The sequence below is a fragment of the Scyliorhinus canicula genome, chromosome 13 (genome assembly GCF_902713615.1).
Source record: "Scyliorhinus canicula chromosome 13, sScyCan1.1, whole genome shotgun sequence".
Lineage (NCBI taxonomy): Eukaryota > Metazoa > Chordata > Chondrichthyes > Carcharhiniformes > Scyliorhinidae > Scyliorhinus > Scyliorhinus canicula.
This window is the reverse complement of record NC_052158.1, coordinates 48163143-48189558: the sequence shown is the minus strand read 5'-3', so window position 1 is coordinate 48189558 and position 26416 is coordinate 48163143. Positions and strand designations below refer to the sequence as shown.

General features: G+C 46.2%; 1 protein-coding gene across 1 annotated transcript in view; it reads left to right on the top strand.

Annotated features, from left to right (window-relative positions):
- Positions 1-23281, top strand: part of LOC119975597 (zinc finger protein 91-like) — a 145166-nt gene extending 121885 nt beyond the window's left edge. The window contains exons 9-14 of the mRNA XM_038815382.1: positions 14959-15093; positions 16726-17471; positions 18444-18887; positions 19817-19946; positions 21817-21975; positions 22395-23281. Of these exons, the coding sequence (XP_038671310.1) occupies positions 14959-15093; positions 16726-17471; positions 18444-18887; positions 19817-19946; positions 21817-21975; positions 22395-22456 (1676 nt within the window). The 3' untranslated portion in view covers positions 22457-23281. The remainder of the gene's footprint in view (positions 1-14958; positions 15094-16725; positions 17472-18443; positions 18888-19816; positions 19947-21816; positions 21976-22394) is intronic.
- Positions 23282-26416: the final 3135 nt, after the last annotated feature.

Below are 26416 nucleotides of genomic sequence, written 5' to 3'. Positions count from 1 at the left end.
AGAGGAAAAAGTGCCCAAGACATTGTTGTCTTATCTTACTTCGAGTAACATAAGCTGCTACTTGATGTAGGCTTTGCTGAAGGATGTTCCAGACTCTGAGATAAATTCAACGTATTTATTGAGCGATTAACAATGCTCCTAAATGAGTCTGACACTCTGCTAATCTGACTCTAGTAACTCAGTCTACTCTGCTAACTACACAAGCTTGCTCTCGACCATGTGCTAGGGTGTGACGTTGCTGTTAATCAACCCTGTCTTGCTCTCAAGGTTTCTGCCGGTGGAAGAGGCAAAGCCTGTGTGCCTTGTCCTTTATATAGTGGTCGTGTAGTGCCCCCTTGTGGTAATGCCACCTCTGGGTGTCCTGATTACCCATTGGTTGTGTCCTGTTCTGATGACCCATTGGTTGCATGTCTGCATATCAAGGGGCAGCAGGGTAGCATGGTGGTTAGCATAAATGCTTCACAGCTCCAGGGTCCCAGGTTCAATTCCCGGCTGGGTCACTGTCTGTGTGGAGTCTGCACGTCCTCCCCCTGTGTGCGTGGGTTTCCTCCGGGTGCTCCGGTTTCCTCCCACAGTCCAAAGATGTGCGGGTTAGGTGGATTGGCCATGCTAAATTGCCCGTAGTGTCCTAATAAAAGTAAGGTTAAGGGGGGGGTTGTTGGGTTACGGGTATAGGGTGGATACATGGGTTTGAGTAGGGTGATCATGGCTCGGCACAACATTGAGGGCCGAAGGGCCTGTTCTGTGCTGTACTGTTCTATGTTCTATGACAGTCATAGCACTCCCACTGACTGCACAGCACAGAAGAATTGCTTGAGGCTGAGAGTGTGGTCTCATGTCAAAGGCTGCAGAGAGGTTACATAAGAACTAGGATAAAAGCAAATTGCTGGTATCTGAAACAAAAACCAAAAATACTGGACAATCTCAGCAGGTCTGTTAGCATCTGTGGAGAGAGAAGGGAGCTAATGTTGTGAGTCTGGATAACTCTTTGTCAAAGCTGGAGCGGACTAGAAATTGGGTCAGATTTATACTGTGCTGGGGTTGGGGGGGCATGCGTGCAGTGGTGGGGCTGGGTAGGGGCCAGCAATCTCCACCTATCGCTCCCTCCAAGTCCATGCTCTTGTCCACACAGATCAAGAATCTAGAACATCTTGTCCAAGGACAGTGGCTGAGGCTCCTGCACCATACATCCTGGATCCCTCTACCTGCCTCACGTAGTCACACCCTATGTCCCTGACCAATGACCGAATTCAAGGTAGTTAATCTAAGGGGTGTGACTGCCTCCTGAAGCACAGCATCCAGGTAACTCTCCTCCTCCCTGATATGTTGCAGTGTCCGAAGCTCAGCCTCCAGCTCCTTAACTCTGAGTCAAAGTTCCTCGAGCAACCAACACTTGCTCCAGATGTGGTCATTATGAGCTACAATGGGATCCACCAGTTCCCACATACTGCAGCTGTGACACACCACCCTAGCATTCCTCACAGAATCATAGAATGTACAGTGCAGGAGGCCATTCGGCCCATCAAATCTGCACCAGCTCTTGCAAAGAGCATGCTACTTAAGTCCACACCTCCATTCTATCCCCGTAACCCAGCAGTCCCATCTAACTAAGGGTAATTTAGCATGACCAATCCACCTAACCTGCACATCTTTGGACTGTGGGAGGAAACTGGAGCACCCGGAGGAAACCCACACGGATACGGGGAGAAAGTGCAAACTCCGCACAGACAGTGACCCAAGCGGGAAACAAACCTAGAAGGACCCTGGAGCTGTGAAGCAACTGTGTTAACCACTGTGCTACCATGTCACCCTGTTTTATTTAATTAGATTTTAATTTTAAGACTGATCTTTGGTATACACTCTAATTTTTTCTACTTAGTTTTTAATGTTCAGACAAGTCATAAAAGGTAGAAGAGAGGAGTACGCACCTACCAACCACTTACCTGTGATATCACATAGGTGTGTCCACTCCATAACAGCTGAAGGGGAACCAGTAGATGTAATATACTTGGATTTCATTTGATTAGATCCTGCACAAAAGGCTACTTAATAAGAAAAGAGCACATACTGTTGGGCATGGATAATGGACTGGCTAACTGAAAGAAGACAGAGAGGTGGGATAACAGAAGCCTTTTCAGGATGGCAACCTGTAACTAGTATAGTGCCACAGAGATCTGTGCTGGGCCACAATTATTTGCAAAATATATTAATGACTTTGACGTGGGAAGTTAATCCACTATTGCCAAGTTTGCAGATGACAGAAAAATAAGTGGCAAAGAGTCCACAGAGGGATATGGGCAGGTTAGGTGAGTGAGCAACAACTTGGCAGATGGATTTTAATGTCGTAAAATGTGACTTTATACACTTTGGAAGAATAAAGGAGCTGAATATTTAAATGCAGAAAGGCTGCAGAAAACTATAGTAGAGGGATTTGGGGGGCAAGTTCAGCAGGTAATTGGAAAGGCAAATGGAATGTTGACCTTTATTCCAACGGGAATGGAGTATAAAAATAGCGAAGTCTTCCTAAAACTAGACAAGGCACTAGTTTGACCACACCCTGGAATACTGTGAACATTTTTGGCCCCCTCAACTGAGGAAAGATATACTGGCATTGGAGGCAATCCAGACAAGGTTCACTAGGTTGGTACCAGGTATTTTCTCATGAGGAGAAGGTGAGTAGATTGGGCCTGTACTCATTGGAATTTAGAAGAATGATAGGTGACCTTATTAAGACATATATGATTTTTGGGAGACTTGACAGGGTAGATGCTGAGAGAATGTTTTCTCTTGTGGGTGACTCGAGGACTAGAGGACATAATCTCAGAGTCAGGGGTCACCTATTTAAGACAGGGATGAGGAGGAATTTCTTCTTTCAGAGGATAGTAAATCTGTGGAATTCTTTACGTAGAGAGCTGCAGAGGCTGGGTCAGTAAGTATGTTCAAGGCTGAGATATATACTTAATAAGGAAATCAAGAGTTCTGGGATAAGGCAGGAAAGTGGAGCCATGATCTGATTGAAGGGCGGAGTAGATTCGATGGGCCGAGTGGCATACTTCTGCTCCTCTGTGTTATGGTCCTATGTTGCAGGACTCCTGTGGCTTATCTCCCAGATCTCCATCCTTTCCAGAAATTCAGACTCACCAGCAGCTCACCCCCTCCCCAATGAACTTATGTTTCTCCTGTGATATTAAGTTCTCAGTGCTGGTGATTAATGCCCTTGTGTCGACCTCTCGTACTCTCCTCTAGGTGCTCTCTCCACAGATGTTTCCTGATCTGAGCATTTCCAGCATTTTCTGAATATCACATTTCCAACATTCACATTATTTTTGCCCCAATGGATTCCAAGAGCTGGCTGTGTGCACTTTAGGGAAGTGGAGACTATGGGCTGATTTGATGGAGCTTTGAAGATAACAATAGTTTGTCTTCATGACTTCATGTGGACAAATTATTTCAATTGGAGAGGTTAGGGAGGACAAAGGTCATCTTTACATGTCCTCCTGCACTCTTCATTGAAGCAGGGCTGATTCCCTGCCTTGATGATATTGGTAACGTCAGGGTTATGCCAGCCCGTGAGATTACCGATTTTGCATTTGCTGATATCCCTCAACGCCTCAAGGATGCCGAGTCTTGAGTTGCCAGATCTGTTTCAAATCTATCACTTTTGGCACGTGATAGTGCTACACAACATGATGGAAGATATCCACAATGTGAAGATGGGAATTTGTCTCCGCAAGGAGTGTGTGATGGTTACTCTGTCATGGACAGATGCATCTGCAGCAGGCAGGTTGGTGAGGATGAGGTCTAGTATATTTTTCCTTGACTTCCAGCAGCGGACATGTGCTGATGGGTTGCACACAAGGTGGCTCCCGCTTAGAGGTGTTGGTTTTGACCGTTTCTACCCAATTAATGGGTGATATTTGAGGAAGAAGTAAGTGAAGCATGGTGGTTTTTCACCCAGTGTGGAATGTTGGTGGAATAACACACCCAGGAGAAGTCAGTGAGTCCCGTAGCTCTGGAGTCGGAGGCCATGCGTGGCGCACCACCATTGGAATAAATGCCTGAGGGGGAAGGGCCATCGTTGTCTGCCTCACTGCCTGTGGAGCAGTGATGGATTTTAGCAAGGGGGATTTCAGCAAAAGGAGGTGCAGGGGGACTGGTCCACTGCAATTGTCGGAGCAGTAGCCCCTAGTGGTGGGACTTTGGATCGAGTGCAGAACCACCTAGAGTCGCAAGGTGTGATGGTCCAAGAGGTGGAAAGGGTGGTGTCATATCATATTGACCAGATTGTGTTATTGGAGGCAGAGATGGCGATGCGGGGGTGAAGCCTGCAAGGTGCTGCGGGCGTGGGTGGTCCGGCAGCAGAATTTTCAAACCGTGGGTCTGCCGGAGGGTATGGAGTGAACAAGTGTCACGGACTACTTTTTGAGGATGTTGAAAAACTTGGTTGAGGTGGGGATCTTAGAGAAGGCCCCAGAGGCAGATCGTGCCCATTGATCACTAAGACAGGGGCCGAAAGCTGGGGAGCCACTGCGAGCATTTGTGCGTTTGCACAAGTTCCAGGACCAGGAGAAGATTCTGAGGTGGGTGAAGACAACTCGAGACTGTAGCTGGGAGGAGAATCAGATCTGGATCTATCAGGACATTGGGGCCAGGCCTCAAAGTGAATGTCGCTCTGAAAGAGCACCACCTTGACCTTACTGAACTCTGCCTGCCGTTTGGGTGACTTTTAAGGGGAGGGAGCATTACTTCACAACACCAGAGGAGGCGGATGACTTTGTCAAGGAACCTGGGTTGGGGGAGGGCTAATGTTGGGAACTTTTTGTATGTTTTATGACTTGTAATGTATATGCTAATTTCGTAATTGACATAGTGGCTTTTTTTGTTTGGATTTAGGCGGGAATGTAGGAGATGGCCATTTTGGGTGGGCCCAAGTTTGAATGGTGCCGAATGGTTGGGCGGAATTGTGCTAGGTGGGGATGGTGGACCTTAGATGGTGGGAGCGGGGTAGTTACAAACCCCTGATTAGGATAGTAACATGGAATGTGCAAGGTTTAAATGGTCTGGTTCAACGGTCCCAAGTGTCCGTCACCTGAAAATGAAATGAAATGAAAATCGCTTATTATCACAAGTAGGCTTCAAATGAAGTTACTGTGAAAAGCCCCTTCTCGCCACATTCCGGCTCCTGTTGGGGGAGGCTGGTACGGGAATTGAACCATGCTGCTGGCCTGCCTTTGTCTGCTTTAAAAGCCAGCTATTTAGCCCTGTGCGATACCAGCCCCTAAACGTTTTGAAGGTACAAAGAACAAAGAAAAGTACAGCACAGGAACAGGCCCTTCAGCCCTCGAAGCCTGTGCCGACCATGCTGCCCGTCCAAACTAAAATCTTCTACATTTCCTGGGTCCGTAATCCTCTATTCCCATCCTATTCATGTATTTGTCAAGATGCCCCTTAAATGTCACCATCGTCCCTGCTTCCACCACCTCCTCTGGCAGCGACTTCCAGGCACCCACTACCCTTTGTGTAAAAAACTTGCCTCGTACATCTCCTCTAAACCTTGCCCCTCGCACCTTAAAGCTATCCCCCGAGTAATTGACCCCTCTATGCTGGGGAAAAGCCTCTGACTATCCACTCAGTCTATTCCCCTCATAACTTTGAAGACCTCTATCAGGTCGCCTATCAACCTCCGTCATTCCAGTGAGAACAAACCAAGTTTATTAAACCTCACCTCACAGCTAATGCCCTCCATACCAGGCAACATCCTGGTAAATCTCTTCTGCACCCTCTCTAAAGCCTCCACATCCTTCTGATAGTGTGGTGACCAGAATTGAACACTATACTCCAAGTGTGGCCTAACTAAGGTTCCATACAGCTGCAACATGCCTTGCCAATTCTTATGCTTAATGCCCCGGCCAATGAAGGCAAGTATGTCGTATGCCTTCTTGACTACCTTCTCCACCTGTGTTGCCTTTTTCAGTGACCTGTGGACCTGTACACCTGCATCTCTCTGACTGTCAATATTCTTGAGGATTCTACCATTCACTGTATATTCCCTACCTACATTAGGTCTTCCAAAATGCACCACCTCACATTTGTCCGGATTAAACTCCATCTGCCATCATTCCGCTCAAGTCTCCAAACAATCTAAATCCTGCTGTATCCTCTGACAGTCCTCATCGCTATCCGCAATTCCACCAACCTTTGTGTCGTCTGCAAACTTACTAATCAGACCAGTTACATTTTCCTCCAAATAATTTATATATACTATGAACAGCAAAGATTCCAACACTGACCCCTGCGGAACACCACTAGTCACAGCCCTCCAATCAGAAAAGCACTCTTCTATTGCTACTCTTTGCCTTCTATGACCGAGCCAGTTCTGTATCCAACTTGCCAGCTCACCCCTGATCCCGTGTGACTTCATCTTTTGTACCAGTCTGCCATGAGGGACCTTATCAAAGGCCTTACTGAAGTCCATATAGACAACATCCACTGCCCTACCTACATCAATCATCTTTGTGACCTCCTTGAAAAACTCTATCAAGTTAGTGAGACACGACCTCTGCTTCACAAAACCGTGCTGCCTCTCGCTAATACGTCCATTTGCTTCCAAATGGGAGTAGATCCTGTCTCAAAGAATTCTCTCCGGTAATTTCCCTACCACTGACGTAAGGCTCACCGGCCTGTAGTTCCCTGGATTATCCTTGCTACCCTTCTTAAACAATGGAACAACATTGGCTATTCTCCAGTCCTCTGGGATATCACCTGAAGACAGTGAGGATCCAAAGATTTCTGTCAAGGCCTCAGCAATTTCCTCTCCTGCCTCCTTCAGTATTCTGGGGTAGATCCCATCAGGCCCTGGGGACTTATCCACCTTAATATTTTTCAAGATACTCAACACCTCATCTTTTTGGATCTCAGTATGACTCAGGCCATCGATACGCCCTTCTCGTGACTCAACATCCACCAATTCCTTCTGTTTGGTGAACACTGATGCAAAGTACTCATTTAGTACCTCGCCCATTTCCTCTGGCTCCACACATAGATTCCCTCGCCTGTCCTTCAGTGGGCCAACCCTTTTCCTGGCTACCCTCTTGCTTTTTGTGTACATGTAAAAAGCCGTGGGATTTTCCTGAACCCTATTTGCCAATGACTTTTCGTGACCCCTTTTAGCCCTCCTGACTCCTTGTTTAAGTTCTTCCCTACTTTCCTTATATTCCACACAGGCTTCGTCTGTTCCCAGCCTTCTAGCCCTGACAAATGCCTCCTTTTGCTTTTTGACCAGGCCGACAATATCTCTCGTTATCCAAGGTTCCAGAAATCTGCCATATTTATTCTTTTTCCACACAGGAACATGCGGGTCCTGAATTCCTTTCAACTAACATTTGAAAGCCTCCCACATGTCAGATGTTGATTTACCCTCAAACATCCGCCCCCAATCTAGGTTCTTCAGTTCCCGCCTAATATTGTTATAATTAGCCTTCCTCCAATTTAGCACATTCACCCTTGGACCACTCTTATCCTTGTCCAGCAGCACTTTAAAACTGACTGAATTGTGGTCACTGTTCCCAAAATGCTCCCCTACTGCAACTTCTACCACCTGACCGGGCTCATTCCCCAATACCAGATCCAGTACAGCCTCTTCCCTAGTTGGACTATCTACATATTGTGTTAAGAAGCCCTCCTAGATGCTCCTTACAAACTCTGCCCCGTCTAAGCCCCCAGCACTAAGTGAGTCCCAGTCAATATTGGGGAAGTTAAAGTCTCCCATCACAACAACCCTGTTGCTTTTACTCCTTTCCAAAATCTGACTACCTATCTGCTCCTCTATCTCCCACTGGCTGTTGGGAGGCCTGTAGTAAATCTCCAACATTATGACCGCACCCTTCTTATTCCTGATCTCTACCCATATAGCCTCGCTGCCCTCTGAGGAGTCCTCTCACTGCACAGCTGTGATATTCTCCCCAACCAGTAGCGCAACTCCTCCACCCCTTTTACATCCCCCTCTATCCCACCTGAAACATCTAAATCCTGGAACAATTAGCTGCCAATCCTGTCCTTCCCTCAACCAGGTCTCTGTAATGGCAACAACATCATAGTTCCAAGTACTAATCCAAGCTCTTAAGTTCATCTGCCTTACCCGTAATACCTCTTGCATTAAAACATATGCACTTCAGGCCACCAGTCCCGCTGTTTTCAGCAACATTTCCCTGCCTGCTCTTCCTCAGAGCCATACTGGCCCTATTCCCTAGTTCTCCCTCAATCTTTTCACCTTCTGACCTATTGCTCCAGTACCCCCCCCCCCCCCCCCCCCCCCCCCCCCCCCCGCCATACTAGTTTAAACCCTCCCGTATGAAACTAGCAAGCCTCGCGGTCAGGATATTTATGCCTCTTCAACCGCAACCCGTCCTTCTTATACAGGTCACACCTGCCCCGGAAGAGCGACCAGTGGTCCAGACAACGGAAGCCCTCCCTCCTACACCAGCTGTTTAGCTGCATATTTAGCTGTTCTATCTTCCTATTTCTAGCCTCACTGGCACATGGCACAGGGAGTAATCCCGAGATTACAACCCTAGAGGTCCTGTCTTTTAACTTTCTGCCTAGCTCCCTGAACTTCTGCTGCAGGACCTCATGCCCCTTCCTGCCTTTGTCATTAGTACCAATATGTACAATGAAATGAAATGAAATGAAAATCGCTTATTGTCACGAGTAGGCTTCAATGAAGTTACTGTGAAAAGCCCCTAGTCGCCACATTCCGGCGCCTGTCCGGGGAGGCTGGTACGGGAATCGAACCGTGCTGCTGGCCTGCTTGGTCTGCTTTAAAAGCCAGCGATTTAACCGAGTGAGCTAAACCAGCCCCAGACCTCTGCCTGTTTGCCCACCCCCTTCAGGATGCCCGCTACCCATTCGGAGACATCCTGGACCCTGGCACCAGGGAGGCAACATACCATCCTGGAGTCTCTTTCACGTCCACAGGAGCGCCTATCTGTGCCCCTGACTATAGAGTCCCCTATGACTATTGCTCTTCTGCTTTGACTCTCCCTGCTGAACATCAGAGACATCTGTGGTGCCACTGCTCTGGCTGCTGTTGTTTTCACCTGATCGGCTATTCCCCCCAACAGTATGCGAAGCAGTATACCTGTTCGAGAGGGGGGACAACCACAGAGGATTCCTGCACTGACTGCCTGCCCCTTCTGGTGGTCACCCATTTCTCTGCCTGCACCTTGGGTGTGACCACATCTCTATAACTCCTATCTATGACGCTTTCCGCCATCTGCATGCTCCTAAGTGCATCCAATTGCTGCTCCAACCGAGCCACAAGGTCTATGAGGAGCTGCCATTGGTTACACTTGCTGCAGATGGAGTCGACCGGAATGCTGGAAACGTCACAGATCTGCCACATCTCACAGTTGGAGCACTGCACCCCGCTGAATGACATTTAAGCACTAACTAATTTAAAATAAACACTTGAATTATTGTTAGATTCAGTTCCAATTAAGTATATGCCCCTGACGCTAGACGATTTTCACTGTAAAATTAAATCCTAAATACCAATCTCTGCCCTCAGGTTTAGTTACTCGACCATCTAGTTAATTAATTAGATTATTTTGCAATATTATTTGTTTTCAAATTTAACAGATTCCCAACCAGCCAATCAGATCAGTTTACTGTGATGTCACTTAGCCCCCCCCCCCCCCCCCCCCCCCCCAAATTTGAAGAGGTAATAAAAATTACTTACCTTCCCAGGATGCTCTCTGGTTCTCTCCCTGCAGATTAACAGTTACAGGCCAAAAGAAAGAGAACAAAATGGGAGGGGAAAAGCCCTTCACCTGCGCAAAGCTTACTGAGTGCGCTTTCTGTCTGTCTTTTATACAGAACTCAGCTAACCAGTGTGACTCACACTACTTAAACTTCAAACAGAAGAATACAAGGTACACCCTTGTGCCACTAAACAGGCTTCAGGTAACTGACAGATAACTGCCTCTCAGCAGTTAGGGTGGGGGCAGCTTCAGCCAATCAGACACTTAAGCTACACACTGCACTTTTAATTGAAAAACAGCAGAATTAGACTTACCACTTACCTTTCCTGATTACCTCACTGCACCAAATTACCAAGTTCCAATTCCCACTCTGGATCTGTCACTCATTCAGGATGTGTCTCCTTCATCTCCACAATGCTTGATATGGTTTTCCTTCAGGAGACACATTTAGGGGTGAAGGACCAGATGCAGTTCAGGATGGGTTGGGTGGGGCAGACGTTCCATTTGCGTTTTGACTCCCACGTTGAGGGGTTGGAATCCTATTGTGTAAAAAAGGTGGCATTTGTGATGGCGGGACGGTGGGGGCGGGGGTAGTTTGTGAATATATATACGCCAAATTGGGACAATGTGGATTTTTTAACAAAGCGGATACTGACCATCTTGGATTCCCATCAGTTGATTATGGGGGCGATATTAATTGTGTGTTGGACCATCGGGTGGATAGGTCGAGCCCCAGGTCAATGGTCAGGTCGGGAATTGCAAAGGAACTGGGGGTATTTATGTGGGTGGATCCGTGGAGCTTCAAGCATCCGGGAGAGAGGGAGTACTCCTTCTTGTCCCATGTACATCGGGTATACTCCCCTATTGATTTTCTGATGGGGAAGACGGTGCGGTCGGTCGTGGAGCAGAATATGCAGGGACATGAATATGCAGAGACCAGTCGGGAGGTTAGATTTGACGCTCCTGGCAGATAAAAAACTCTGCAAGAATGTGGCTTTGACGATGAAGAATTACATGGAGCTAATAAAAACAGGAAAGTTTCTGCCTCCACATTCTGGAGGCATTGAAGGCAGTGGTCCGGGGTATGTTATTTCTTATAAGGCCCATAGGGATAAGGTCGACAGAGTGGAGAGGCTAGGTTTGGTGTAGAGTTATTGTAGGGGTGGACCATCAGTACTCGGGGACCCCGACTAAGTTGGCAGAAAGGAAGAAACTGCAAAGGCAGTTTGTCTGCTTGACAAAGGGAAGGCGGTGGGTCAGCTTTGCCAATTGGGGGGCGGGCCGCCAGTATGAGTTTGGAGAGAAAGCAAGTTGCCTGCTAGTCCATCAGTAGAGGCGGCAGGCGGCTCCTTGTGAAATTGCACGGGTAGGGAGGCAAGGGGGGTATTAGTGACGACCAGAAATAAATATCAGAGACATTTGAGGCCTCCTATTGGGATCTGTATAGATCTGAGAGGGATGGGGAATTTTAGATGGGTTGGTGAAGGTGGAGAATGGGAAGAGATGGATTGGAGGCATCATTGGGGTTGCAGGAGATAATGGAGTGTGTTGGGTTGATGCAATCAAGGACAACACAAGGGCTGGATGGCTTTCCATTTGAATTTTATAGGAAGATTTTGGCAGAGTTGGCACCCCCTCTCCTTGATCTGTATGAGTCATTGGATATGTATGATGAGTTAATTTCTGAATTTGTTTGAGGAGGTAAAATGCTTAGGATTCAGAGCACCTTTTTGCAGAGAGCGCAGCGGGCTGGGGGGGGGGGGGGGGGGGGGGTGGCTCCAAACCTGTGGTATTTTTATTGGACGGTAAGCGTGGAGAAGGTAAAACATTGGTGAGGAGGGGGGGCGAGTCAGAATGGGTGCAGGTGGAGGAGGCCTCGTGTGGGGACGAGCTTGAGGGCACTGGAGACGGCCCTGCTTGCGTTTCCTCCGGGTAGGTACACTGGTAGTCCCGTTGTTGTGTTGTCTCAAAATTGGAATCAGTTGAGGCGGGTACTTTAATATCGAGGAGGGACGGTCAGAATGGGTGAAGATGGAGAAGGCCTTGTGTAGGGATGATTTTGAGTGCCCTGGCGACGGTCCCGCTCGCATTTTCTTCAGGTAGGTGCACTTGTCGTCCCATTGTTACATGGTCTCAAAATTTGGAATCAGTAGAGGCGGCGCTTTAACATAGGATATATGTCGTTATTGGCGTCAATATGTGGGAACCACAGGTTTATACCAGAAGGGATGGATGTACGGAAGTTGGTACAAGGAAGGATAGTACAGGTTAGGAACCTGTTCGTAGAGGGGAGTTTTGCGAGGCTCGAGGAATTGAAGGAGAAATTCGAATTGCCAAGGGGGAGTGAATTTAGATACTTTCAGGTCCAGGCTTTGCATGGTCGGAGCTGCCCTCATTCCCTCAGCTGTCAAAACACATGCTGTTAGATAAATTGTTAACACTTGATGAGCTGGGGGAGGGGTAGTTTGGGGATATTTATGGGTGGTTGGTGGAGACCGAGAAGGTGCCAGTGCAGAAATGGGAGGAGGAATTGGGGATTGAACTTGGGTGGGGGGCCTGAAATGAAATAATGTACTGGATCAATTTGACTTTGCCCTCTGCTGCGATGAGCTTTAAACAGTTCAAGGTGGTTAATAGGGCCCATATGACTCAGGATTGAGTTGTTTTTTTCCCAGAGGTGGAGGATGTATGCAAAAGATGTGGGAGGGGGCCAGCGAACCATGCTCATATTTTCTGAAGATGCATGAAGTAGGGGAGTTTCCCGGCAGCAGTTTTCGAGACCCTGTCAGAGATAATCGGGTGAGGATATCACCATGCCATTTGGTGGCGATTTTTGGGGTTTCAGATTTGCTGAAAATGCTGGAAGGGAAGGGGGCTGATGTTGCGGCCATCACCTCTCTGATTGCCCAGCAGCGAAGCTTATTGACCTGGAGGTCAGCAGCACCGCCGGGGGTCTCGGTGTTGTTGGGGGACTTATATTAGTTCTTAAGTCTGGAGAAGATTAACTTTGTTCTGAGGAGTTTTCTGCATAGTGGAGGCTTTCTCTGACCTTGTTTGAAGATTTGTTACCAATGGGTTGGGGTGAGGGGGGAATGGGAGAGGTGATGTTAGGATAGTTTAGGGGAGAAAAAGGGGGAAAATTGACAAACTGTTTAAATCATGTTTTTATTGGGTTGTTGTATGCATATGTCATTGACTGTGTTTGGAATAAAATATTTTTTTCAGTACGTTTTTCCTCTTTTGGTTCCCTCACCAGCTAATGCAGACTCAGTTTAGGAGTTATGTCCTTTGGGTCATAACCAGCTCAGTCAGTCATGGTACTACTGAGCCACTCTTGGTGATGGACATTGAAATCCCCCATCCAGAGTTCATTTTTCACCCTTGCCAGTATCAGTGCTTCTTCCAAATGGTGTTCAACATGGAGTGGGTACTGATTCATCAGCTGAGGGCGAAGGAGGGGTGCTACTAGTGGGTGGTAGATGGCAGTCAACAGGAAGTTTCCATGTTTGATCTGAGGCCATGAGACTACAGGGGGTCTAGAGTCAATGTTCAGAACTCTAATTGCCTCTCCCTTCTGACTGTATACCCTTGTGCTGCCACCTCGGAAGGGTCTGTTCTGTTGGTGTGCAGGACGTAGCCAGGGATGGTGATGGTGGGATCTGGGACATTATAAAGTATGATTCAGTGAGTGTGACTATATCAGACTGTTGCTTGACTAATCTTTAGGACAGCTCTGCCAACTTTGGCAGCAGCCCCCAGATGTTAGTAAGGAGGACTTTGCAAGGTCGACAATGCTGAGTTTGCGATTGTCATTTCCAATGTCTTTATTGTATGGGGTGATATGTCCGGTTTTATTCCTTTTTGTGCAATTTTGAGCAGTTTTAAGAGATGTGAGTGGCTTGCAAGAACACTTCAGAAGGCACATCATTGCAGACTGGTACAAAAGGTGAAGTCATACCGGATTGAAGGTGAGCTGGCAAGATGGATATAGAATTGGCTCAAAAGAACAAAGAAAATTACAGCACAGGAACAGGCCCTTCGGCCCTCCCAGCCTGCACCGATCCAGATTTTTATCTAAACCTGTCGCCTATTTTCCAAGGATCTACTTCCCTCTGTTCCTTGCCCGTTCATATATCTGTCTAGATGCATCTTAAATGATGCTATCGTGCCCACCTCTACCACCTCCACTGGCAAAGTGTTCCAGGCACCCACCACCCTCTGCTTAAAAAACTTCCCACGCACATCTCCCTTAAACTTTCCCCCTCTCACCTTGAAATCATGACCCCTTGTAATTGACACCCCCACTCTCGGTCATAGAAGATAGCGGTGGAAGGATGCTTTTCTGAATGGAAGGCTGTGACTAGTGGTGTACCACAGGGATCAGTACGAGACCTTGCCTTTGTTGTTCGTAGTATATAAATGATTTGAAGGACAATGTAGCAGGCCTGATTAGTAAGTTTGCGAACGGTAGAAAGATTGGTGGAGTTACAGATAGTGGATTGTCAGAGGATGCAGCAGGATATAGATCGGTTGGAGACTTGGGCAGAGAGATGGCAGATGGAGTTCAACTGGATAAATGTGAGGTAATGCATTTTGGAAGGTCTAATACAGGTGGGAATTATGCAGTAAATGGCAGAACCCTTAGGAGTATTGACAGGCAGAGAGATCTGGGCGTACAGGTCCACAGATCACTGAAAGTGGCAATGCAGCCGGGGCATTGGGTATAAAAATTGGAAAGTCGTGCTGCATCTGTATAGAAATCTTAGTTAGGCCACACTTGGAATATAGTGTTTAACTCTGGCCACCGCACTACCAGAAGGATATGGAGGCTTACAAAATGATGAGTGGCATGGACAGAGTGGATAGTCAGACACTTTTTCCCATGGTGAAAAAGTCAATTACTAGTGAACATAGATTTCAGGTGGGAGGGGCAAAGTTTAGAGGAGATGTGCAAGGCAATTTTTTTACACGGGGCTGGTGAGTGCCTGGAACACGCTGCTGGAAGGAGGTGGTGGAAGGAGTTACGTCAGTGACATTTTGAGGGATAGGGACCCTGGAAGTGCAGAATGTTTTAGTTTAGATATACATCATGATCAGCACAGGCTTGGCAGGCGGAAGGGCCTGTTCCTGTGCTGTACTGTTCTTTGTTCGTTATCTTCGTTGCATTGGATGCTGTGAATGTTTCTCTTCTGATCTGCAGTCAAAAATATTCGAGCCTGCACATTCCACACTGATGTTGTCAGTTTGAAAGCCTCCGAGGATGAAGAATGCTATTCCCACACTAGAAATCTCTGTCAAACGTTTACCAGGGGAACTGAGACAGCAGCTGCAATAAGTGAGACTTTATTCAGATGGGACAATGACCGGTTTAAATCTCCTCCTGATCTGCTGCTCAAAGTCGCTCCGTTTCCCGGGTCAGTTTCCCAAACTTCAGGAAACTCCTGTTACTGCAGAAATATTTGGATTGTCTGTGAGAGACGTCAATCAGAGAGCCCACCCACTCTCCCCATTCTCTCCTCTTCCTCTACCACAGCTGCTTCACTTCCTGTAGGGACTCAAAACCAAGTCAGGAGATGGTGAGTGAAGGAGCAGAATTTACAATCATTACATTGCACAATATCCACACTAATGTTCAGGCAGTCTGACTATCCTGTGGGCAATCAGGTGTGGAAATGCCCCTTATGCTGTGTGAGAAGATCCAGCTCACAGACCTGTTTACTCGGTGCTTTGTGCTGAGCTGTTTGATTGGCTGTGTGTTGGATATTGAGGGTGTTTATTAGAAGCATTTCCCTTCTGATTTACAGGCTGAGTTTTGTTGATGGGTCATTGCTGAATATGAGAAGGTGAGGTGGAATTATCTGGGAGGGGCAGAGAAACATTTATTGAAATGATTTTTAATATCTTCTTTCAAGATTTTACCTGAAGGCCTCGGTGTTTACCAGAAGCCTGGGCTTGGATTTGATAGTTTGCCCAGTTCTGTGTGTGAGAGCTGAATTTGGGATGTGCAGTCTGAGTGAGTGCAGTGTGTCTAATTTCCCAGGATAAACCAGAACCCTTCAATCAGCAACACTGAAGCAGTATTTTCCTCAGCTTCCAGCACTTCCAGCCCAGTGTGTTTCCTTCAAATAATTTGGGAAAACAAATTTGGGAGAAATTTCAAAATTGCCATTGAATTAACATTGCTCCTGAGTGTTTTTTATATGAAACATACTCGGAGAGTAAAACTGGTCATTGTCAGCACAGCACAAGCTCATAGTGAATTGACAGCCTTTTACATTCCGCCCGACTGTCTTTTCCATTGCCCTCGTGGTGTCTGGGAAGATGGGGTCTGGGTGGAGGAAAGAAAGTAGCCATGTTGTCTGCTCCTGGTCACTATCCAGTGTCCCTTCTGGAAACAGTGAGTGTGTGACAGTCAATTGAGGAAAAAGAAAGGACTTGAATCTGATCTCAACACAGAGGAGTAGCAGACTGACACTCACTGTGGAACAGTCCCTAACTGAGGAGTCAGACCTTCAACAAAGAAGGAGAGAGAGTTGGAGGAAATCATGTTTTCTTTCATGTTTTACAGAAGAATTGCACCGTATTACACCCGGGGATACAGGGACGATAGACACAGATAGATCCTGACCATCACCCAAGGAGCAACTGGGAAGACATCCAGTCCCTTCACAGCATTGCTCAACACCAAGAAGGTTGGGCAGTGAAATCATCATTTGGAAATCGGCCGGGTCAGAAGAGCTTTGACATATCATCAGATCTGAAACTGGTCAGTGATGTGGAACCTTCTATCAGAGCCAACCTTTCTGGCTGTGGGTGATTGGTCAGGGTGAGGCTGGGAAGAATTGTCAGTGGACGCCAAGTGTGGTGAGAACTTCAATCATTCATTGAACCTCATGAACCACTGACTCCTTCCTCCAGGTCGGAGGCTGTGAGGTGTGTGTTGTGGACTTCACAGGTTCATAACATTGTCCAAGGTGCATTTGTCATAATTACTGTTACCACAAGGGCAGACACATGGAAGGGAAACGATTCAGGTGTGATGTTTGTGACAAAGGTTTTGTGACGTCTACGATACTCCTGAGACATCAGGTGATTCACATAGGGGAGAAACCATTCAGGTGTGGTGTTTGTGACAAGTCCTTCTCACAATCATGGACCCTCCGTGATCACCAACGTCTTCACACAGGTGAGAAGCCCTTCAGGTGTGAGGTATGTGACACATCATTCACACGGTCAGCAGACCTCCGTCAACACCAAAGCATTCACACAGGAGAGAAACCCTTCACGTGCAAAATGTGTGAGGAATCATTCCCATGCTTATCGACCCTCCGGAAACACCAACGTCTTCACACAGTGGAGCAACCCTTCAAGTGTGAGATGTGTGACAAATCATTCTCATGCTTATCGACCCTCCATAAACACAAGCGTCTTCATTCAGGTGAGAAACCCTTCACGTGCAAACGTTGTGGCAAATCATTCACAAGATCAGCAGGCCTCCGTGAACATCACCGCATTCACACGGGTGAGAAACCCTTCAGGTGTGAGGTGTGTGACACATCATTCACACGGTCAACAGGCCTCCGTGAACACCAACGTATTCACACAGGAGAAAAACCCTACACGTGCAAAATGTGTGACAAATCATTCTCCTGTTTATCAACTCTCCGGAAACACCAACGTCTTCACACAGGGGAAAAACCCTTCCCATGCAAGGTATGTGATAAATTACTTTAGAGCTCAATAATTTCTTGCGTATAATGACATATTCACATGTACAGTATGTGACAAATCACTCCGAGTCACCTTCCCTCTGCACACAGCAACACATTAACACAGGAGACAATCAGTTCGATGCGCTGTCTGGAATCATAGAATTCCTAAAGCACAGAAAGTGGCCATTCAGCCCATCAAGATTGCACTGACCCTCTGAAAGAGCACCCTACCTCGGTCCACTTCCTCGTAAACCCACCTAACCTACATGAACGTGGACGGTAAAGGACGGTAAACCCACCTAACCTGCACATCTTTGGTCTGTGGGAGGAAGCTGGAGCACCAGGACACCCACGCAGACACTGGGAGAATATGCAAACTCCACTCCACAGACAATCTACTAAGGCTGGAATTGAACCCGGTTCCCTCGAGGCAACCTTGCGGCAAATCATTCTCGCGGTCATCCGACCCCAGCGCATTCAAACTGCGGCTCACCTGCTTTCCTTACACTGGAAAGTTGTCTGTGTTGTTTACCCTTCAGTGCTCACACTGGGGTGCTGTCTGTCTCAGCAGTGTTTGTCTGTAACCTCTCCCACCATCAGTCCAATCATTTACCTTTGACCAAATGACCAAACTTCACCAGAAGAAGACATCAATATGTATATAAGGTCCTGCTTGTGCACAAGTTTCCCTGTGATGGAGAAAACTGCAATATCTGAATGTTAATTTTGGGAACTACAAATCATAGTTTTTGAGTTGAAACAGCAGACACCATCAGATTTTTAAAAACTAATTTTATGATATTTTTGATTTGGGCAGTTGTCTTGTAGATGGCCTTGACTTTATCAGAAGTCTTATCTCTAATCAGAAGTCTCCCTGGGTGAAAGCTGTCTCCAGCACTTGGAAAATGTGTCACAAGACTGCAGAGCAAAGTCTTGATCATAATTTATTTTTCATTTTTGTTTCTTCCTTAAGGTAAAGCAACATTACATATGCGAAGTGTGTGAGAAATCATTCTCGCAGTCATGGAACCTCCGTGTACACCAACGCGTTCACACAGGAGAGAAACCCTTCAGTTGCACGGTATGTGACAAATCATTCTCAGCGTCATCCACCCTCCGTGTCCATCAACGTGGTCACACAGGAGAGAAGCCCTTCAGTTGTGAGGTGTGTGACAAATCGTTCTCCGAGACATCGGCCCTCCGTGCACACCAACGTGTCCACACAGGGGAGAAACCTTTCAGGTGCAAAGCATGTGAGAAATCATTCTCCAAGTTATCGACCCTTCAGGTACACCAACGTGTTCACACAGGAGAGAAGCCCTTCAGTTGCGAGGTGTGTGACAAATCATTCTCACAGTCATCACACCTCTACAAACACCAACGTGTTCACTCAGGAGAGAAATTCTTACCATGCAAGGTACGTGACCAGTTATTCACATACTCATTTGCTTCCACATACACCAACATGTTCACATGAACGGTCTGTGATAAATCTTTTCTGAGTCACCTTCCCTCTGCGCAAAGCAATACACACAGGAGACAAACTATTCACATGTGACGTGTGCAACAAATCATTCTCATGGTCATCAGATCCCAACAGACACCAATACATTCACACTGCGGCTCACCTGCTTCCCTTAAACTGAGAGTTGTCTGTGTTGTTTACCCTCCAGTGTTCACACAGAGAAGCTGTGCTTCCAAAGCACTGTCTGTCTCAGCAGTGACTGCCTCCAACCTCTCCCAGCATCAGCCCAATCATTCTCGGTCATTTTTGACCAGATCACCAAAAGCATCAATATGTAATGAAGCTCCTCCTTCTGCATAAGTTTCCTTGTGATAGACAAGAGGGCAAGATCTGAACATTATTTACTATTTAAAATTTTTCCAAATAAGGGGCAATTTAGCATGGTCAATCTGTCTACCCTGCACATTTTTGCATTGTGTGGGTTTGATCCATGCAGACACTGGGAGACTGTGCCAACTCCACATGGACAATGATCTGGGGGCCTGGAGTGGGTCCTCGGCGCTCTGGCACAGCAGTGCTAACCTCCACGCCACCGTGCCACCTTCTAAATATTATTTACAAGTGAATTTCTGAATCTTTAAATCCGACTTTTTGAGTTGGAAATATAGAACGATCACATTCTGTTTCTTTGCTAACTGTGAGGTTTTGTAAAATGCAGTTATCTTGGAGATGGCTCTGGCTTTGTCGTAAGATTGATATCTGATTAGAAGTCCCCCTGGGTGCAGACTGAAAACTGTCTCCAGCATTTTGAAAATGTGTCACAAGACAGCACAGCAAAGTCTGGACCATGATTCGTTTTTCATTTACATTTCTTCCTTTAGGTAAAGCTGACCCATAACATCCAGGAGCTTGCATTGACTGGAGGGCGGATTCAGTCCATCAAGGAGCTGACGGAACAGGAGGAGTTCACGACAAAGCTGTTTGGCCTCTCCAACCCTCCAATAACCAATGGTGGATCAGATATAAGACCATAAGGCGTTGGAGCAGAAGTCAGCCATTTGGCCCATCAAGTCTTCCCTGCCATCCAATGAAATTGTGACTGATCTGATGTGATAATCCTCAACACCACTTTCCCGTCTTAGCCCCATGACCTTGATTCCCTTACTGATTAAAATATTTATATCTCAGCCTTGAACATAATTAACAACCCAGCCTCTACAACTCTCTCTGGTCAATAATTCCACAGATTCACTATCCCCTGAGAGAAGAAATTCCTCCTCATCCATGTCTTATATGAGCGACACTTTACTGTGAGTTTATGCCCTCTGGTCCTAGATTCTTCCACAAGTTGAAACAATCTCTCAGCGTCTACCCTGTCAAGCCCCCTGAGAATCCAATATGTGTTAATAAGATAACCTCATTCTAAACTCCATTATGAGTACAGGCCCAATCTATTCAACCTGTCAGAATCTACCCCGTCAAGTCTCCGAAAATCCTCTATGTCTCAATTAGGTCACCTCTCATTCTTCTAAATTCCAATGAGTACAGGCCCAATCTACTCACACTCTCCTCATGAGAAAATACCTGGTACCAACCTAGTGAACCTTCTGTGGACTGCCTCCAATGCCAGTATATCGTTCCTTAGATAAGGAGAACAAAATTGTTTACATTATTCCAGGTGTGGTCTAACTACTGCCTTGTATAGTTTTAGCAGGACTTCCTTATTTTTACACTCCATTCCTTTTGAAATAAAGGCCAACATTCCATTTTCCTTCCCAATTACCTGCTGAACTTGCATGCTACCTTTTTGTGATTAATGCATGATGACCCCCCCAAACCCCTCTATGCTGCAGTTTTCTGCAGTCTTTCTCCATTTAAATAATATTCAGCTCCTTTATCCTTCCTACCAAAGTGGTAACTTCACATTTTCCTGCATTATCTTCCACCTGCCTTATTTTTACCCACTCACCTAACCTCCGTAGACTCTCTGTCTTCCTCACCACTTGTCTTCCTATCTCTGTTTGTGTCACCATCAAAGTTGACTATAGTACATTCACTTCCCTTGTCCAAGTCATTTATAGAACAGTACAGCACAGAACAGGCCCTTCGGCCCTCGATGTTGTGCCGAGCAATGATCACCCTACTCAAACCCACATATCCACCCTATACCCGTAACCCAACAACCTCCCCTTAACCTTACTTTTTTTTTTTTTAGGACACTACGGGCAATTTAGCATGGCCAATCCACCTAACCTGCACATCTTTGGACTGTGGGAGGAAACCGGAGCACCCGGAGGAAACCCACGCACACACAGGGGGAGGACGTGCAGACTCCACACAGACAGTGACCCAGCCGGGAATCGAACCTGGGACCCTGGAGCTGTGAAGCATTTATGCTAACCACCATGCTACCCTGCTGCCCCAGCACTGATTCCTGTGGCACATCACTAGGTTGCCATCCTGAAAATGCCCCTCTTATCTTCTATCAGTTAGCCAGTGAAGATGATGGGCAGCACGGTAGCACTATGGGTTCATAGCCCCGGGGTCCCACGTTGATTCCCTGCTGGGTCACTGTGCGGAATCTGCACGTTCTCACCGTGTCTGCATGGGTTTCCTCCGGGTGCTCCGGTTTCCTCCCACAGTCCAAAGACGTGCAGGTTAAGTGGATTGGCCATTGCCCTTAGTGACCAAAAAGGTTAAGATGGGTTGTGGAGATAGGGTGGAAGTGAGGGATTAAGTGGGTCAGTGCAGACTTGATGGACCGAATGGTCTGCTTCTGCACTGTATGTTCTATGTCAGCAGCTGAGTGTTTAAAGCATCAAGAGGAGAGTTAATTTATGTGACAAAATATAATAATTGTGATTTTTTTTTCCTCTGACAGATACACAGTTGTCCATGGACACATCAGATGGTGATGGAGGAGAGTTGGCAGCAGCGCCCGAGATTCCTGAAAGGGCTGATGAGGAAGGGATGGAGGTGAATACCTCACAGCAATGTGGTATGGCAGCTGCAGTGGAGGAAGGAGAGGAGTGTCAGGAGGGTAAGATGTCTGCTTTGGAGGGTAGTGTTAGTGTGCTCAAGTTAAATTTTGTGGCCTGTATGAAGGAGGAAGCCTGTGATGCTGTGGCTGCTGTGGTGGAGGGAGGGCGCTTGGAACCTTCCAGAGGTGAGGAACTTGCGGCTTTGGGAGTAGAACCTCCACCGTATCCACGAGCACACGGACAACATCAGGTCCATGTCGCTGTTGAAGAAAATGATCTGAAACCTCTTGAACAGGTTCCCAAGTACAGGAGTTATCAGGCCACTTCAAACTTGCTTGAGCAAACTTTGAATGGTCAATAAATGCAGCCTGGCACAGTGATGCCTACAAACTGATATTAATAAAACCTGATGAGTCAGCCCATTCACCAATGGAGGAGAGGGAGTTGGTGGAAATTATGTTTCCTCTTTGTTTTACAGAAGGATTGCGCTGCACTACACAAGAGAATACAGAGATGATAGACACCACAGAAATATCCTGACCATCATGCAAGGAACAATGGTGCAACTGAGGGAATACATTCAGTCCCTTCACAGTTTGCTCAAAACAGAGAAGGTTGGACAGTGAAATCACCATCTGGAAATCGGTTGGGTCAGGGGAGCTTTAACATGTCATCAGATCTGAAACTGGTCAGTGGTGTGGAACCTTCCATCAGAACCAGTCTTTCTGAAAGTTTGGCTGTTGCTGATCGGCTGGGAAGAAGTATGAGTGGGCTCCAAGTAGCTTCAATCATTCATTGAGCCTCAAGAACCACTGATTCATTCCTGCAGTTGAGAGACTGTTCCAGTGCATGGTCTGTGAGGAATGCTCCACTGGCTCATTAAACCTCAAAGCACAGAAAGTGCATCTGGTGTTCCACCTGCAACACAAGGACAGCTACCTGGAAAATAATCCATTCAATTGTGACGCGTGTGATTGAGCATTTGCAGATCCATCAATACTTGATGATCATGGACGTAGTCTCACTGGGGAGAAGCTATTCAAGTGTGATGTCTGAAATAAATAATTTTCACCGTCATTGGCCTTCAATATGCACCGATACAGTCACACAGAGAAACCATTTGTGTGAGTATTGTGAGTAATCATTCTCATCATTATTGATTCTTCATAGACAGCAAAGGATTCACAGGAGAGAGACCATTTGTCTGAAACCATTCTTGGAGTCACACTGGTGAGAAACCGTGTCTGAGAAATAATTCTTGTCATCAGATCTCCCCAAACATGAACACATTCGCACAGGGGCAGCAGGGTAGCATGGTGGTTAGCATAAATGCTTCACAGCTCCAGGGTCCCAGGTTCGATTCCCGGCTGGGTCACTGTCTGTGTGGAGTCTGCACGTCCTCCCCCTATGTGCGTGGGTTTCCTCCGGGTGCTCCGGTTTCCTCCCACAGTCCAAAGATGTGCGGGTTAGGTGGATTGGCCATGCTAAATTGCCCGTAGTGTCCTAATAAAAGTAAGGTTAAGGTGGGGGGTTGTTGGGTTACGGGTATAGGGTGGATACGTGGGTTTGAGTAGGGTGATCATGGCTCGGCACAACATTGAGGGCCGAAGGGCCTGTTCTGTGCTGTACTGTTCTATGTGTGGTCTGTGTCAAATCATTCTTAAGACTACAGAACCTCTGTGATCATCAGCACATTCACACGGGAGAAACCATTCAAGTGTGAGTGTGCAACAAATCATTCCTGGTGTTATTGACCCTCTGCAAACACCAACCCACTCACATGGCAGAAACAATTCAGATTTGTGACAAATCACACTCTCTGTTATCCAACCTCCTTCTCCATCAGAGGATTCACCACTGGGGATTAACCGTTTAAAGTGTGAATTTTGTTATAACGCTTCTATGATGTTTTCAACTCTCCTGGGACACCAGAGATATCTCACAGGGCAAATACTCTTCAAGTGAGATGTTCATCTGCAGCTTTCACCCTATCCTCCGATCTCCAGAAGCACCAATGGATTCTCACTGGTGAGAAACTATACAGGTGGGAGATGAAGCTTTCACACAGGCAGTGTATCTCCTGGTCCAGCAATACACTCACACAGGGGAGAAACCCTGTTGGTGTGAGTTCTGTAATAAAATCTTCACACAGTTGTTCGACCTCCTGGAACATCAGCGAATCCACACAGGAACTACCTCAGCAAGTTTTTGTCAATTTGTTGTCAAGATGTTAATCTCTACACAAGCTCACTGCAAAGGATGTTCAGTGGTGTTGGGGCACAGATCACAATAAGCAGCTTTCACTCGCCTCAAACGAGTGACGACAGCGGCAGTATGGTGGTGCAATGGATAGCACTGCTGCCTCACGGCTCCGAGTTCCCAGGTTCGATCCCGGCTCTGGGTCACTGTCTGTGTGTAGTTTGCACATTCGCCCCGTGTTTACGTGTGTTTCGGCCCCACAACCCAAAATGTGCAGGCTAGGTGGACTGGCCATGCAAAATTGCCTCTTAATTGGAAAAAAGGAATTGGGTAATCTACATTTTAAAAAAGAAAACAAATGACGACAATGCCAGTGCTGAGGTATTATGATGTCAATGAGGAAGTCACCCTGCAGTGAGATGCCAGTGAAACAGGACTTGGAGTAACCCTCATGCAGCAAGGACAATCAGTTGTATTTGTATCCAGAGCATTAACACAAACATTGCACAAAGGAAGTAAGATCATTTTTCCTAAAGAGATGAGAAAAGAGATTCTGAAGCACATCTACACAAGCCATCAAGGAATTGAGTCTACGGGCCTGTGAGATGTTGATAGGTCTACCATGCGGTACTAGTAGCACTTTGCGATTACTAGAACTCAGTAGAAATTTAAGTTAAAACTTCTCAGGTGCAAATAAGAATTATTTTATTTATCTTCTATTGATTATAATTGAGTCATTTAAAAGTCTAATTCTCTAATAAGTCCAGCCAGCATAGAACTCACAGAGGTAATTTGTAGACAATTGAACTTTCAAAGAATCACAGAAATTATTTTCTTCTTAGGCAAACAGCTCGCAATAACTTTAGAAGTCAAAGTCTGAAAATGAAATATGAAGACAGTGAGACAAAATAGTAAGTCAATGTATAGATGATTTATGAAAGAGCGTGATCCAGATAAAAATGGCCGAACAAAACTTCAGTTATACTGTATCATATCTGTCTTCAGCCATTTAATTACACCCTATATAATCCTAATTGGTTTTGATTAACATCAAATGAGTTTGATTTGAGGGTTAGTTGTCACTCATTAATAGGCACCATTAACCTAAAATGTATTCTTCTATAAGCTGTGGAATGCGATTTTGCGCTGTTATCGCATGCGGCCTCAACTAGTTTGTTGCTGACTTGACTGTTCTTTTGTGTGCAATGCTGTTGACATAGCCTTGGGCTGCACTTTATCTTCCAGATGTATTGGTTAGCTGAATAAGAATGTTGTTTTAATCTATCTGCTTCTGTGTTCTGTTGAAGCTATGTTTTGAAATGACCTGAGGTTATGAGTGAGTTTTAAAATGGTATTTAATAGACTAGGGGCTTAATGCTAAATAGCTATCTTTCGAACTATCACTTTTACCTATTAGATGTATTAGGAAACAGCGGGCTTCTACAGATATGTGAGAAATAATCATTGGAGTCACCAGAACTCTACAGTCATTAATGCATTCTCTGCTGACCAAACATGAGCAATGAGATTAAGGACAACACCAGCCAGTGCAGTGGTGTAAGAACATCAAGCTAAGCAAGATAGAGCTGCTCATGACATCCCAGACAGGGGGTAGGTGAAGCTTGGAGTTGACCTCTTCACTCTCATGGACTGATTATCTCGTCACAGTTGACTATTATTCAGACTCTGAGAGTTAAATCAGCTGACAACCATTGTAGAACTCCTGAAAGCACGCTTCCGTCGTTATGGCATTCCTGACATTGTGATGAGTGATAGTGACCCTTAATTCAAAAGTGAAGAACTCAGATGCTTAATCAATGTTTGGGATATTCAGTGATACACATCATTTCCACACTATCTCCAGTCAAAAGAAAAAGCTGAGGTAGCGATGAAAATTATCAAAGGTTTCATCAGAAAATTGACTGGATCCAGCACAGATGTATACAAGGCAAGGTTAGAGTGGAGAAACACACCTACTGAAGGTATGAAAAGTTGTCCAGTTCAGTGATTAATGCCACATTGCACCCAGACTGCTCTTCGAGTAGCTAAAATACTACAGAGACCAGAAGTAGTAATCAGTGAGTGGCAAGATCGAAGACAAGTTTCACTTTGATACTGCTTTGACATTGGTGCCAGAGTTAAGAGTTTGGGAGAGCCAATCAGAGTGAAAACATTCAAATCAACAAAAGTCAGCTCTCTGGGCAACGTGGGACCCGTGTCGAAAGGTTGTCATCTCAATTGTACGCAATGAAAATGAAAAACCAGATCTATCATCACTACCGCAGACATCTACTTATAACT